We start from the raw sequence: 16,940 nt of genomic DNA, 5'->3' as shown, positions 1-16,940 counted from the left end.
CTGTACTTTCCATGATAAAACAAAATTTAAGAGCATACATCAAGATTCTGGTAATGTGTGCAATCCAAGTCAGGGATTTTCATGTATTTTCAGAGCCATTACTCTGTTTAAAATGCCAAATTATGAATGAAGTAAATGAGAAATCGTGATTTTGCTCAAATGTAGTTATTGATAATGTAAAATATCACTTGCATGCTTGTTTTTATAACTTTTCATTCTTTTAATATTTACAGATGGACAAAAGAGAAAGAAATCTTTGAGAAAGAAACTGGATTCACTAGGGAAGGAGAAAAACAAAGACAGAGGTAAAAAACAGAATGAACTAAAAGGAATACATCTTCCATGGAGCATAATGGTTGAATTTGTTGGGATTTTTTCATTGCACAGATTTAAGCCGTTCAACTCTATTATGTAAGCTGGATTTCTATGATGGAATGTTGTTAAGGACTGTTTTGGTCTACTCTTTTGTGTATGAGTGGCCCTGTACTGAATTGATGAGTTCAATTGGTTTGAGAAAAGTGTGACTTTGGCCAAGTTTATGGTTCCAATTATGATGCTGGCCAATCAGCAATGCATCAGGAGAACCTGGGTTGAGTAGCCATGGGCAGCATCTCTAATGCTAACCAGCTGTCTGGCAAATCCAGATAGTCAGGCAGAGCTAGTTGAATGAGAAAGAGTTTGGATTCGCTTACCATGATTACTGGAAAGAAACAGTCTCATCCTCATGGGTTACTGAAGATGGGCCATTCTCAGCAATTTTTCTGTTAGATTACAGCATGCTTATTTTTGCCCTCTGTGTTTTGGGAATTGTTGATGCTCTTCATACTGTTTTGTATCCCCTTCTATGTCTATTTAGGGAACTAACACTTTAGCCACTCTTTCAGAGGTGTTTGTGGTCATTTTTAACTAATATTCACTGAGTCCGCTTAATGGACACCTGGGCCCCATTAGCACAGTACAACTTTTTGTGGCTTGTTTCTATGGTCCCATATGAAATTACTGCTGAATGGTGTGGTCATATGAGTGTATTTTCATTTTATGCGACATAGTGAATGAGTGTTGAGTGAGGAGAGCCTTATGTCTCACCTGGGAGTTCTTTTATATAATGATTGAATTTCTGCTTGAAAAGTAATGGAAGGCGATGAAACTGAAGGTATAAAAATAAATGCATTGTGATCAGTATTGGACAAGACCTAGTGCATGCTATAGATCCCAGACTCTACACCCCTATCTTGAATTGTGCCTAAAGGGTCATGACATTTGGTTCTTCGGACTAAAAGGAGATAAAGAATTCTAAAGAATGGAAAACCAATGTTTTGCTTCGCTTAGAGCATGATTTCTTAACCTTGTGACGATGACACTTTAGCCTGGATTATTCTCTGTTGTGGGGGCTGTCCTGTACATTGTGTAAGATGTTTAACAGCATCCCTGGCTTCTACCACTAGATGCCAACAGTACCACCTCCAAGAACGATATCTCCAACCACTTCTAATGTTTACCTCAAACTAGAGAAAAGGAGGTTAAAATGCCAGTGATCCCTACCCCTGACTGTACAGTAGAATCATTTGTGGAAACTTTCAAATACCAATGCCCAGACCCCTACCCCAGAAAGTCTGATTCCATTGGTCTGCAGAGGTACTGGGCATGAGTAATTTTATAAGCTACTAATGTACAACTTTTAAGATGAGAACTCCAGTCCATATTAACCAGTATGCTCACCAGGTCATGTCCTATCACAGCAGAATATGCTTCTGGCATAATGAAGGCAGAGGACGTTAACTCTTGTCTGGCATTCTATCATTGTCTGATAAATTGTATTTTATCTAATTGGTTCATATGATCTTGCCCTTTTTTTAAATATGAGTATTTCAAATGAGTATTAGTAGCCAGTGTAGCTCTTTTAAACTAGAATTTTTGCTCATTCTATTCCTGCCATAGAGTACATTTACCTCGCTAGATTAAAGTAATTCTTGGTGTTGATAGAGTACATTGAAGGGATCACTCAGACTGGTATTAGTAATAGGTTCTTTGAAAGTTGGCTTATTCTAGGATGATGATATTGATACTGGGGTTTGAATACTCACAATATAGACTTTAGATGATTCTTCGGAAGTGTCCACTCAGGCTAGAATAAGAAGAAAGAGCACTTTTGCAGGAGATATTTGAGTTCCCTCAACAGAGGGTGATGTGTGTGTGCTTGCTTATATTACGAAACAGCAAGAAGCAAGAAAGCGAATGGTTAAGGAAGGAGGGGCCAGAGGAAAGAATCAACCAATATGCACTGGGCCATTATAAACTTTTCAGACAAAATCATATTTATATATTACATAGCCTCAGTGAAAACTTGGCAGTCTTCTATAAGGCTGCATGGGGATCTGGCTGGGAAAAGGAAGGCAGGTCCTGGTGGTTCCAAAGAAAAGACACATCACGCATCCAGCTAAAAGCGAAAGCAAAAGGCTCCACAGCAAAAGGTTTTTTGGGTTTTTTTAAAAGTAGCTTTGATGTTTAAAAAGATGTCCTAGGCTTAAGTGAAGCTTAATTATATGGCATCTTTTCTGAACATAAAGTCATGTCTATGTCAGCACATCCATTGCATGGATGTCCTGGGAACCAGGTGCGAGGAGCAGTGTGCAGGTCTCACACAGTTGTAATCGGTTCACATTATTTCCTTCCAGTTAAGTATTAGCATTTGGGTTCATAACAGCTGCACATGTGAAAAATGATAATCATTTGAATCCAGAGTAAAAGAAGGAAAACAGGAAACTCTAAATGACCTCTTGGGTTAGGTCATCTAAAAATAAATAGGAACAGCTTTTTAGAATCGAATTGCTCCCCCAATCAAGAATGATTTATTAAATGTTTGATGTGCCACTATATTAATGGACTCAATCAGAATGAATCATGTCCTGTATTGTATTTGATCACCTTGACATAATATAAAGCAGATTATGCGACACTCCTGTAACCCTCCTGCCACTTAAGCAGTGCCCATATGACTTTTGATTTCCATAAGGAAACTAATTCAAGATTGATGCTAGTTCAGAAAGCATATTTTCAATACAGAATAGTTCCAAGTCCTTAATTTCTCATAGTTAAATTACTTGGCAACCAAATAGTATTTTTTTAAACTTTCAGCACTTTAGAAAATTTCTTTCTTGTGTCAAAAGGAAATCACTTTTGGGGGAAAAGCTTTAGAAATAGCTGCTTTGTTCCAGTTAGTGTGGTTCCTAATCAGAGTAAGAGCGGAATAAGTTTCGCTGTGGCATAGCTCTGGGAGATAGGCTCTCTCTCCGCCAGGATATTTTCAGATTCTGCCATATACTTATCCACAGAAAATCTAGGGATAGTCCAAGTCTGGTGCCTTTCTTTATGCTGAAATCATATTATACCATGTTTTATTGTTCCTCACTGTTGAGGTATGTTCCTATATGTGAGCTGTGAAGTAACACTGATAGGAATAATTGACAAACTTTATTTTTGCGTCTTTATATTAAGTAGCAGGAGACAAATCAAGTATCAGTTATCACTATTTATAAATTCTCAAAGAAAAGGTACTGAAGGCTCTCACTGAGTACTACTACTGGAGAAGAGAGAAGCAGGGGGAGTATGATTCCAGGGAAGAGTAGGGAGGGGCTCGCTCACACAGGACAGTGTGGGCCACAGCACAACTTTTGGTTCTCAAGCTAAGAACATTGAGACACCATCAAAGTGTATTAAGGAAGGGGAGACTTAATGGTGTCTCTAAACAGATTGCCACACTGCAGTGTAAAACATGAGCTTGGGGTAGGGGGAAGATGAGAGTGGAGGGAGGAAGCCTGATTCCAGAGGTAGAGTCACTTCTGGTGAGGACAAGGTCCAAAATGGGACTAAGGGAGTGGGTGAAAAAGGTGGCGTGTGGAAACAGTAAGAGGAGAGGAGAAGGTCAAGAAGATGTAAGGACAGAGAATCAGATGGGTCATTTAGACAGACATCCAAGTCACCCAGGGTGATGGTAGATTGGGGATTTGACCGTGAGTCAAAGTCAACCACAATAGAAAATAGCAATGAGCAGGAGACAATGGAAACCTCGCAGTAGCAGGTTTGTGCCACATTGTGTGAGGATGAAGACCTGAAAGTTGCACTAGGAGGCAAAGAGAATGGCATGCCACCTCCTGACCCCACAGTTCATAGGGAAGGAGAGTAGGCAGTCGCTACCAATGAGGACAGCAGGGAAAGCAGTCTCCTTAGTGAGCACATACTCTAGATTAGAACATGATACACGCCGTTCCTGGCCCCAGAACAGTGAGTGTTGGGTAATGTCCTTATGGTTTTAAAAGCCTATTATCAACTTTATTAGCCACTATCAACACAAAGAGTCTTTAGGTTCCTTTTTCCCTAGAAAAAGAGCTTTGAACCCACAGATAAGCATATGAGCCCGACACTTTATTTACACATAAAAGAGTGTTTTGCTCAATAGACTTGTGATGAGTCCTCAATTTCACAATAGCCATATGTTGAGAAGCAGCAATATTCGAGGAATCCTGCCTAGAATTTTACAGAGACTAGACACTGCCGCAAAAGTTTAGAGCATAGAGAAGTCTCCTTTCTGAAGCTCTTAAGAGTCCTCAGGAGGAAGCAAGAAGCAACTAAAGAGACTACATCAAAACTCTACCACTGAAAGAATAAAGAACTCAGCCAGGAAACAAAGTGTGTTAGAGAGAAATAAAAATCTGTTATGGGGGCTATATCTCTTGAATGGGAATAAAAGAGAAATAAAAATTTGAGGAGAATGACTTCCTGTATCCCACCTGTTTAATTTGTAGTCAATTATTCCAATTTACAAATAGAGTGACAGACTTTTAGATATTAAAAATGATAGATTCCAAAGGAAACCACTTTTCTTCTTTTTTTCCAGGGATATTAGGAATCTCTAAACGAGTCTGGTTGCTTTTCCTTATATGGAAAAAAACAGCGAGGAGAGGACTCTATAGTCTCCGTCTCGTATTCAGTCCCTGCTATGTGTATGCCTGCATGAGCAGACACGTGTCCCTTGATACATTTATCAATGTCCCTTCTGCTATTATTATCCCCCAACAGTTTTGGTGTACTCTGTGTAGCTGTCAGCCCTGCCAGCCACATGTTTCTAGACTTTACCCAAACTTTTTGAAGCAAGACTCTTTGCTTTTTCCCGCAGACAAGGCAGCACTGACTCACCCAGGAAATCCTGAGGTGCACATCAGGTGGTCTGGTAGTGTCCCCTTTGATTTCTAATTCTGCTCGTAGTGGAAATGGCCTTTTGTCAGTAGTGAGTATTGGACTTTTCTTCTACACTGTCCGCATTGATCAGTCAAAACAAATGCCTAAATTATTTTTTTGCATTATCATATACCACCTAGTTTGTTGATAGAGAATGATAAGCATCCTTTGAAAATTCAGAAATGCTTAAGTTTTTATTTCTCACTTCAAAACAAATTGCATGTTTCGTTAGAACCAGAGGTGCAGACTTTTCAAGGACCATTTCCACTTTTAATGTAGACTTGGCTATTAGCCTAGTGAGGTTAAAAATGCTGCCATGGATCAAGAAGGAAAACCTTTTAAAGCCTCTTTCCACCTGAGTTAACGTTAGCTTTGTCCTTCAAAGAATAAACAACCTTAGAATTATTTTCCCTTCATCATTCTGGTTTTATTCATAGGGGTTATAAAAACAAAAAAGAGCCTGGACTCCAATTTTCTGCTGCTGGGAGACCTAATTTTGAGTCTAAAAAAAATAATGTATTTAATTATTAATGCTTTTCAGCATGAATCTAAAATATTGCCAATAAAATGCCCGGCCCTAAAGATCGACGTGCTTACAATGTATGTGTATACAAATGGATTTACAACAGAGATCCAGAAAGCAACAGTATGCACATCTCCAAATAAAGCTGTGGATTTCTGCATTATGCTTCTTCCCCAAAATTGCCCTTACCGGAGGATTTAACAAATTGTTTCCTGGGCCCTTCACTGGATATTCAGTGGTGAGAGTCCACTTCTGCATGTGGCCAGCAGAATGGCTTGAGTATAGATCAACAAAGTGACAGCCCCAACTCAGCAACAGGATGTGGGGACAAGGAACACAAGAGAAAACTTCTTCCCAAGCTGCTCCCCTGCCTCTCAGGTTATCATTTCATGTGCTGGCTCTTTTACTGGAAACCTCAAGGTGTATCCACTTAACTAAATTTTCGCCTTCACTTCATGCATCTGTCATGTTATATACATGATAGACACTATTTTAATTATTTACATATCTGATTCTCCTCTCCCCAACCCCACCCCACACTCTGAATCTTTCAAGAGCAAGGACTTGACCTTTATAAGCTCTTTCCTCCCCATTGCATAACTCAACATGGTATGTAGTAGGTGTTCAATAAGTGCCTGTTAAATGAATGGATCAATTCAGAGTCTTCTCATGCCTTGCATGCTCTGCGGGCTCTTGAGACATATAAACCAAAGACTAACAGTTTGTAAAACTGTGTACTCTCGAGGAGAGAAGTATTATGTACATTCTATCAAAAATGTCACATTTCTCTTTAAAGTTATTTCCTTTAAAACATACTTGAGATATGTGGAGAAAAACTAGAGGCCTAGATTCCTAAAAGCTGTGTTCTTTATACATGCTAGTTTTCTTCATTGAAATAGACTCTTTGGCCGCTCTGATAAACACAAAATTCATCTCCGTACTTTGATTGATCAATCAGTTCTTCAGAAGACAGTCATTTGAATGTCTGCCTTTAGATTGGAAACACGAGTGAGAGTCTTCACTGGTGCAGTCCTTCTCTGAAAGGGAATGTTTGTTTTTTGATTCCAGAATTCATCCCACAGGCATTTGGAATGCCCTTATCCCAAGTCATTGCCAATGACCGGGCCTATAAACTCAAGCAAGACTCGCAGAGGGACGAGCAGAAAGACACATCTGATTTTGTAGCTTCGCTCCTCCCATTTGGAAATAAAAGACAAAACAAAGAACTCTCAAGCAGTAACTCATCTCTCAGCTCCACCTCGGAAACACCAAATGAGTCAACGTCCCCGAACACTCCAGAACCAGCTCCTCGGGCCAGGAGGAGGGTGAGTTGGCCAGTATTTTCTCTGACACCAGCGCTAGGACAACTGAAGACTTATAAGGTTATTCTTTGAGTCTTTGCTCTGTGAAAACTGGAAATGTCATTTGTTTCCAGATATCTGTCAACAACCTCATTCAGGGAGAATTTGCGCTGGCCATGTGGCAACTGGCACACCCTGGAAGCCTTCCCCGACCCCTCTCAAAGCTGTTGCATGCCCCTCCTTGGTTATCCATGTGCCCGATGATATCCTGAACATCACCATTGATCCTGCTCTAGTGTAATCTTCTGTTGTATTACTACACTTTCCCACGAGACTGTGAGGCTTGAGGCAGGGCCAGGTGTTTTTGTTAATCTCTTCATCTCCAGTCTGAAAACCATGCCTGGCTGAGTGAATTTGCTGCCAGTCTTTGTAAACGGGGAGATTTTGTCTTATCAATGGAATTTTTTTCTCAAACATAACCATAGAAACTTACATATATATACATATATATATATATGTATATATATGTACATATGTATATGCTCTTTCGAATCAATACTGTAACAATATGGTACCTATTATTTGGTGTTTCAGATTTCACATTTCAATCCAGGAAAGCTGAGTTTTCAGGCAAATTGGTTGGTGATTGGCTGAGTCAGTTGATAAGCATGTCTAAAACTTCCTAGGCCACTGTGAGATCTTCTCTCCTTTTCCTCTTGCCTGGAGGCCCCAAATCTTTGCCACCTCCAGCCATTCACTACTGCCCTGGTTAAAACTCCAGACACCTCCCACTTAAAATCCACATTTCTTAATCAGCCTCCAACATTCAGGACCTCTCCAAGATAGAAGGGTACCTGAGCCACTGCTGTTTTTCAAGGATTTACCTATGTTTAAAAATAAAGAAGTGACAACGTTATGGAATATTTGAATTTGCATGAAGGAGTTGCTCTTCCGATCCTGCCATTGTCTCTCAGATTGTGTGTATAAACTTACATGGCAACATCACCAAAACTCCACGTTTGAACTTTCTTGGAATCTAGGGCTCAGGCGATGGGCCTCCCAAATGCTCTCTTCTTTGTCCAGGCCTTGCTAGGACACCAGCAGCCAACTTCTTCCTCTGCAGCTCATAAAAGGATGAGTGGCTATACAAACATAGTTGGTGCCCTACTCCCTTCCCCTCAGCCTTTACCATTCCTAGCATGCCAGCCTTCCTTCCACCTGCCAACACACCATCTCTTTGCTGTCTCTGATGGCCAGAGGCACCCACGCATGCAGCTGACAGGCTGCAAGTACCAAGTCGTTAACGTCACCTCCCTGCCCCTACCAGAAGCTGCCCTTAATCAATGACTCTTGACACTTGTGGCATAGATACCCTAGCTGCCTCACTCCTTAGCAGGAATAGCTCTGAGGTGCATGATCCCAGAGGTACCAGGGCGATTGGGCTCTAGCTGCGGTCATAGGCTTGGTGATGCTCCCTTCGTTGGCTGCCTTCACGTCGCTTTCTCATTTCCCCACTCTACAAGTATCTCCTGGGACCATTTCCCTAGTAAAGTGCTTTGTGCCACTTCTGGAGGAAACCAAACTAAGACTGTTTTATAGAATCCACCTACTTTAAAAATCTACTTCCTAGAGTCATAGTTGAGGGTTTTTTTTAATTCACAAACCTTCTCTGACTTTACCTCGTTCACTGAGTATGTGATTTTTTTCTTGTTTCAAGAAATGAAGTGGTTGGGTCAAAATATTTTAATGATATATTTGCCATCTCTTGTCTTCCACTTGGAAAATGTTGTCTCTTGTTGAAATTGCAACTTCCATTCCCTTACCCTATGTTGTGGACGTTTCCTCACTTTTCCAAAAGGTGTTGGTTTTTTTCTTTTAATATACAAACAGCACAATTAAATCAAGCAGTATTATTTCAAGTGTGATAAATAGTCATGGGCAAAAGTATTTATTGGATAGCATCTGAGGGAAGCTGTTTTTGTTTTCTCCATCTACACTCTTGGCTCATGTCTGTGTGTAATTTGCAGGGTGCAATGTCAGTGGATTCTATCACAGATCTTGATGACAATCAGTCTCGACTGCTAGAAGCTTTACAACTCTCCTTGCCTGCCGAGGCTCAAAATAAAAAAGAAAAAGCCAGAGATAAGAAACTCAGTCTGAATCCTATTTACAGACAAGTCCCCAGGCTGGTGGACAGCTGCTGTCAACATCTAGAAAAACATGGTAAGCAGACTTGTCTGTCAGCGAGCAAGTACTAAAGACTTTTATTTATTCAAGCATCACCCATTTAAGCACCCAATTTCAATTCTGTGTTTATTGGATGAGGCTCTGGGCCAAAATTTCCTTTGCAAAGAAAGTTTACAGATGTGGGTGTTTGCTTAAGAGATTACTGGGCTAAACAAGATTGGGGGTGGGGGCAGAAATCACCTTCATGGTATTCAGACTGCCCAGCCCCTAGGAGTCCTCAGAAGGGACCCTGGAAGCCAGGTGATTTAGGGGATGGAAAGATCTGTCAGGCTGCGTCTGTCCCCAGGACCCCCTTCAAACAGAACAGAGCCGCTTTTATCTTTTTTATACATTGAGGTTACACACAAGGCTTCCTTTAAAAAACAATAGTCCAGCTTCTTAAAAAAAAGATTTGAAAATCATTTCTTAAGTGAATAGAAAATGCATAATTTTTGACAGCAGGTTTCTACATTGGCATTTGCATTTTTGTGGAAAGACGTCTATTTAAAATTTCTTCATGATGATCCTTTTGGTAACTCTGTTCCAATTAATACATTGACTTAAAAATGCTATACAGTTTTTTTAACTTTTTCCGAAATTTAGACTTTTGGCTCATCAAACTGCTATTTCCATAGTCTGAATTTGTTTGCTATAGTGTTAGCATGCATTTGATGGACATGAGAAAAGTTTATTAATTGCTTCTTTACTATAAAAATAATATGCTCATTGTAATAAAGAAAAAAAGAAATAGACAAAGAAAATTCTGAGGCTATCATTTAAATATAACTACTGTTAAATCTCATCTATTTCTTTCTAATAAAAATGAGACTTTATAAAAAATTATTAAGAAAATATCTAAATATCTTAGTCAACTCATTATATATGCAAATCACTAGATAACATTTGGGTTGCAATAAAATTAATATATATTGAAACTTGATTTGTTTATACAAAATTTTAATATGTGTGCATGTGTGAGTTTATTTATCTGTCTCTTCTCCTTGGAAGGTAAACTGTAGGTCAAGGAAAATGTGTTAGTCATTTTGAATTTCCAGAACTTAGTATCATGATTAACACAGAGTAAATGTTCAATAAATATTACTTGAACAGAATTATTTTTAAAAATAGCTTAGCAACTAAAGAGTTCAGTACTTTGAATATGTAAAATCAGCCTAAATTTCACTATGAGGTAGAAAAAAAGACATAGTTTTATACTTATAACTTTTTCCTATAAAGAATGTAGAAAGAATGTAGGCATTTTAAAGAATTCTAAATGAGAAAATTCTACTCCAATAATGCAAAAATCCAGTGCCAGTTTGAGTAACTGCTTTTGTGAAAAAGAAAAAAACACAACTTAGTATTTCTATTTTCTTTTTGAAAACAAATTTTCATGAATGCAATTTGTAAAGTAACACTTCCTTTAAGCTTACTAAAAAAAGAGGGCAATTCACCTTCTTTTCAGAATAATAAAATGCAGTTTAGAGTCTAAAGGAAACAAGATGACTTGGGTCATCTTTCAAGGCTGTGATTCTGTTCTAGGTTTCCATGGCGTTTAGACCAAATGGCTCCAGAAAAATAAGAGACACATTCAAATTCAAGCAGATATTAATATTGGTCACTTTAAACCAATGAGAAAAAAGCAAACTTCAGGACCAGCCTAGTGGCATAGTGGTTAGGTTTGTGCACTCTACTTTGGCGGCCGAGGGTTCACAGGTTTGGATCCCAGGTGTGGACTTACACACTGCTCATGAAGCCATGCGGTGGCAGCATCCCACGTACAAAATAGAGAAAAATTGGCACAGATTTTAGCTCAGGGACAATCTTCCTCAAGCAAAAAGATGAAGATTGGCACAGATATTAGCTCAGGGACAATCGTCCTCACCCCCCCCCCCAAAAAAAAGAGCAAACTTCAAAAGCAATTCTTTCAGTTTCTGATGAAAAGGAAAGAAAGGTGATCATGTTGATTTCTGGGACAGGGCACAGCAAAGTCACATTTCTTTGCCAGGTCTATGTCTTTTTTGATGTACACCTGTTTTTATCAGTGAGTGTCTTAAATCAAGGTTACTGAATACCTAGACTGCACCTTTTCTTTGAGGAAAATCACTGTAAGCCTTACGTCAGAGAATGACATTGGCAGTCTGATGGCTGTCATTTGCTTTACCTAAAAATAAATAAATAAATACTGTAAAAACTTGAGATTATAATTAATCGAGATACATGAGAATTATAGCAATCAGTCACTAACTAGTTATTTTTTTAAATCACGGTCATTTTTACAAGTGGAAAAGTACTATAATTGAAGAAATAATGTCATAGAAATGGTCATTTCTGAACAGCTTAGAGGAATTCCACCAAATGAATAGTCCCACCTGTGTAGAAAATGCCCGTATGTGATGTCTCACTTATGTAGAAGTTTCCACTCTTCGGCAACCATCAGAAAATAACAAAATAAATCTGGCCAAAATTAAAATTACTAAGACCTACTATTATATTAAAGTTTTCTTTTTGCACAAAGAAGACCCATTCAGTTCAGTCAGGGCCTTTCTACATAGTAATAGATGCCAGATATGATTCTAAGTATTTTATATGCATTAATACATTGAATCATTGCATCACTTTTGAGGTGAATACTTATTATGCTCATTTTGCAGATGAAGAGATGTAATTCTGGACTTAATTCTATCTTTTTTATTTTTTGAGGAAGATTGGCCCTGAGCTAACATCCATGCCCATCTTCCTCTACTTTATATGTAGGACCCCGTCACAGCATGGCTTGATAAGTGCTGCTAGGTCTGTGCCTGGGGTCTGAACTGGTGAACCCCGGGCTGCCAAAGCAGAGCAAGTGAACTTAACCGCTACGCCACCAGCCCAGCCCCTGAACTTGATTCTAAATAGCTTGGTTATCCTGTTTTCAAGTTCCCAGAGAAGAAAAAGCAATAAATTAGGCTGGGGGTTAGACTCAGTTATGAGGCAAATTGACAGCAGCAACAAGGAGAGTACAGAAGTCTTTTGAAAATAGATGCAAAGCAAAATCCCACCCAAGAGCAAAGCACCAATGAGCTTATGCAAATCAGTCTAAATCTCTCAGATTATTCTGGAAATTCAGGATACCATTTTTAAAATATAGAACTGATAAATGGGATGTTTATTTATGGGTGGTATGTTTTCTAACTATAAAACCCTGGAAAAATAACTAAAAAAATCTTATACTTAATACATAATGTGGTGAATATATATAAGTAAATATACAAAAAGATATCCATTTCCTATGTAAGAGCAATAATCAGTTATGTACTATAACAATAAAATAATTCATTCATATTAGTATCAAAAATATGGTATACCCAGAACATCTATAATAAAAAGTAAGAGACTTCTATGAAGAAAACTGCAAAGCTCTACCAAGAGGTATAAAACATGGCTTAAATTTCTTATAATTTAATTATATATTTTACTAATCAGAACTCTTTCAATAACAAGAGAGAGGAACCCAGGTAACACTAAATTAAGCAAAGCACCCCTCCAACAATATTCTATTTACATACTGGAAGTCCGAGTGTTATATCTGCATTCAGGCACAGCTGGATCTAGGACTCAAATGATGCTATGAGTGCATGAGTCTGTTTGCTGGCTTTGCTCTCACACCAGCTCTCTTCATGTGGCTACAGAAATGGCCATTGGCAGCTCTAATCTGGCATCACCCTCATAACTGATTATTCCAAATGAAGAAGAGAAAATGAGCCACCAATGAAAGAATTAATGTAGATTATGATCATTAGAGGTGATGATTAATGGCTTGCACAGGAAAAGGAGAGCCACTGAGACATTCAGTGCTCCTTGAAGGAAGTACATAATACCTCTTATGAAGTATTCTTGCCCCCCAAATCAAACCTGAATCAGAGAAAACACTGACTCTAACTATCTCTTTGGAGGAAATAAAGAGGAGAGAGGGACATATAAATGACACTATGGTATGTCCAAATCCAGACAGTGGGGAGATCTACAGTGGGAAATCAATGCTATTTCTTCATCAAACCAATTAGGAGGAAAGAATGTAAACAGAGACAGGGAAACATATACATTAAGAGACTAAAAGGCACATCGACCTCCCACAGTTTGTGAACCTTATATGAATGTTGACTGGAAATTTAATGATATTGAAAAGCTATTGTTGAAACTTCTAAGGTGTGACAGTGATGTTACTTGTTTGTTTTGAGAGACCTAATTTTTTAAAGCAGGGTTTCTCAACTTCGGAATTACTGACATTTTGGTCCAGATAACTCTTTTTTATGTATTGACCCTATAATCTCACTTCTAGGACATGATCCTAAAAAAATCAGAATTGTGAATTAAGGCTTATCTACAGAGTTGTTCATAATAGTGCCATTTATAATAACAAAACAAGTGTATGTGTGGTGGGGGACCTATGTGCCATTCAGAGGGGAATATGAATTGTGGCACATTCATACAATAGAGTATTTTGCATCCATTTTAAATGACAATTACAAAGAAGTTTTACTGGCATAAAAATTCTTGTGGCATAATATTGAGTGAAAGCAATAGCATTTTCTCTCTCTCTCCATATAAATATTATAGTATGGTCTCAACTATGTAAAAATATATATATAATATATATATCCAGAAAAACCTGGATAGAAATAACCAAAATATTAGGAGTGATTATTTCTACATCAGGTATTTTTAAAAGCATATTATTTTAAAATTTTTTCTGCATTTTATAGATTTTCTTTAATAAGTACATGTTTTAATTATGATCAGTAAAACAAGAAATATCTATTTTAAAAATTGATGAGGAGCTAAATATTCATATAAAATTCATGTTTAAGTAATTTTCTGAATAATGAAAAAAATGTTACATTATTTTTTTTCACATGGAGAGAGGTATGGAAATACATAATATCACATGAAAAATTTTTCATCAGAAAGATTTAACATAAAATGATCCTGGTGCCTATAGGGCTGACCTTTACGTACCTGAAGAATATAGTGTGGGATAAATAAGCATTAGTGTGCGCTGTCAAGTTACTATTGCTCTGCGTGTTACAGCATGGCGCTGGCATTCTGTTGTATTTCTATTTTGATTTTCTCCAGAGTTTCAAGCCATAAAACAGAACAGCTAATTTTGTTTACTTATTTGCAGGCCTACAAACGGTGGGGATATTCCGAGTTGGAAGCTCAAAAAAGAGAGTGAGACAAGTAAGTAAAAAGTGAAAATTATATTGTACATTTCACTTGACTTTCAATTGAATTACCTTGTGCAAAGTTCAAGCTTATGAAAATTCATTTCTGAATATATTTTCTGTACCCTCCCACCAATTATGGCATAATTGAGTCCCAAGAGGTAAGAACTCAGAAGCTCAGAAAGGTTGCAATAGAGTTAGGATCAAACACTTGAAAGCAAATCGTCTGGACGTGTCCATGGCATATACTGCCAAACAAAATTAATTTATAAATACCTTATTGAAACTGTAAAAGCAGGAGATTCAGAGAGTACCTATTTAGTAAGTGATAATAAATAGAAAAAAATTGTATAGCATCCGTTTTTACTAAAATGCAATATGAGTAATGCTATTACCATTCTCTTCATAAAAGATGCTATGTTTATAGCTTTACTTTCTCAAAAATAAATAATTTTTATTGTGTCCATGGAACCATTGATCCCCAGTTCATTTTTCATGTAGGGACTGTACCCCTTGATTTCCTTCAGCACTGTGCAACAGAAGTTTGATATTAGACCTTCACGAATGGGTTCCTATGATCAGGCAGGTATCTATGTTCACGATGGCTTCACAAAAGGCAAACCATCCTTTGAGAAAAGAATTTATGTCTTGACTAAGAGAAAATTAAAATGTAATTTTCGCTCTGTTGGTTCCAACAGAAATAAGGAACTCAGCAACTCAGAAATGAAGCCAAATGAAAACAATTTTTAGTTGGATGGAGTTGAAGAAGTGATATTTGTTCATATTATTGAAACTAACTGAAATAAATGCCTCCTCATATATCTTTTGTGTCAAGATAAAAGGGGCTTTCAAAAGAAGTATGTTTTCTGTTTGGTTGGTTGGTTTTTATTTTTAATAGTCACACAAGAGACTATTGAGCAACATTTAACATTTCACAGCAGGACTTTCAGGAAGGAAGACAGCATAGTAACATTTCTTAGACCCCTGTGCAGAACTGCAGAATATTTTCACAAACATTATCTCATTGAATCTTCCCACCAGCTATGGTGCTCCTTTCACCCACTTCATTTGAGGTTGAGAGATATTAAGAAACTTAATTCAAGATCACATAGTTCAACCAGCATTAAATTCAAGGTCACACAATTTATATCAAAGTCTTTCCAGAGTCCATTCTTTCTGCATGTGTGTGTACTCAGAAAAGAAACATGGTGTGTTTGAATGATCACAAGTAGGAGTGGTGCCGACGGAAGCCTTCGTTCTGGCTGCCTGATGCACACTAACGACGAGTTGCCTGGAATCAACGGGCAATTAATTCAGGACAGTAATGGGCATTCTCATCAGGTGGCAAGTGTTAGAAATTATTCTTCAGTTATATCTGGATCCACCAAAGGGGAAACCTTTGCATGGAGATTTATTTAAGGATTATCCCATAAAAATATAATCAGCAGTTATCTAGACTTAGATTTTCAATATGAAATATGTTCTAACTCACCATTTTATCTTGTTATATCACTTATTAGCACCCTACACTTTTTCTTCAGAACAATTGTCATGATATTAAGAGCTAATTAATCACTTGTGGGGTTGTCAGTTTATCACCTGTCTCTCTATCAACCTGAGAGCTGGGGGAGGGTAAGGACTTTGCCACTTTATTCACCACCATACTTTGATGGCCTACAACAAGGCCTGGTACAGAGGAAGTATGCAGTACGTCTTTGTTGAATGAATGAATGATTGAACAAATGAACTCTTATAGAAGTTTACTGCATACAGTAGATTCATGAACTCAATTGTTTTTACAGCAGAGAACAATATATAAGAGAAGTTAAGCTGTCAGAAATGAAAGTAGGTTGTAGAGTTATGACTCCCTTCTTGCTATTGTGTTTTCCTGCTGTTATAAACGCTAATAAACCTAGTATAATGATTAAGGCAGAGAATCTTTCCGGGAATTGTTAAAAGGCTACTTTGACAAATCTAAGGCAACTTTTATTAACTTATTGTCATCTTTAAAGCCTTAGTCACAAATGGTTTATCAGGGTTTTTTAATTTCACTGTTTGTGGGAAAATCTCTTTTCTTTCTTGTTGAGTATTTCTGTAAAATGTCAAAATTCCAACATGGTAGGATTGCTGACATGCAAAACTGCTATATAATAGATTAATTCCTCCCTCCCACATTTGCAGTTGACCTATCCCCTTAGCTCTTTCTCCAAGCCCTCTGGATATTGTTATTGAGCCCTTCTGCTTGCATTACTAGCGGTAAACCCACAGATACTTTTATTTAATAACATGTTTAATGTATATGTATATTCATGGCTGACTTGCATAGACTGTAGATCAAGGTGATGTGTTTTTTGCTTCTCCTTCTCGGGATCTGTGTAAACTTAATACCAGATGCCCATGTCATAGCACTTCTTTTGCTGGGCACTGAATGTTAAGGTATGGTGTTACGAGACT

General features: G+C 37.8%; 1 protein-coding gene across 10 annotated transcripts in view; it reads left to right on the top strand.

Annotated features, from left to right (window-relative positions):
* The window catches only part of ARHGAP6 (Rho GTPase activating protein 6), a 462,402-nt gene that overhangs the window by 404,569 nt on the left and 40,893 nt on the right, over positions 1 to 16,940 (top strand). For all 10 annotated transcript variants that reach the window (XM_070604438.1, XM_070604437.1, XM_070604439.1 and 7 more), the window contains 4 exons: positions 234 to 305; positions 6,827 to 7,083; positions 9,087 to 9,282; positions 14,447 to 14,502. In XM_070604438.1, coding sequence (XP_070460539.1) covers positions 234 to 305; positions 6,827 to 7,083; positions 9,087 to 9,282; positions 14,447 to 14,502 — 581 coding nt within the window. The remainder of the gene's footprint in view (positions 1 to 233; positions 306 to 6,826; positions 7,084 to 9,086; positions 9,283 to 14,446; positions 14,503 to 16,940) is intronic.

This window comes from Equus przewalskii, chromosome X (assembly GCF_037783145.1).
Source record: "Equus przewalskii isolate Varuska chromosome X, EquPr2, whole genome shotgun sequence".
Lineage (NCBI taxonomy): Eukaryota > Metazoa > Chordata > Mammalia > Perissodactyla > Equidae > Equus > Equus przewalskii.
This window is presented reverse-complemented; position numbering and strand designations above follow the sequence as displayed.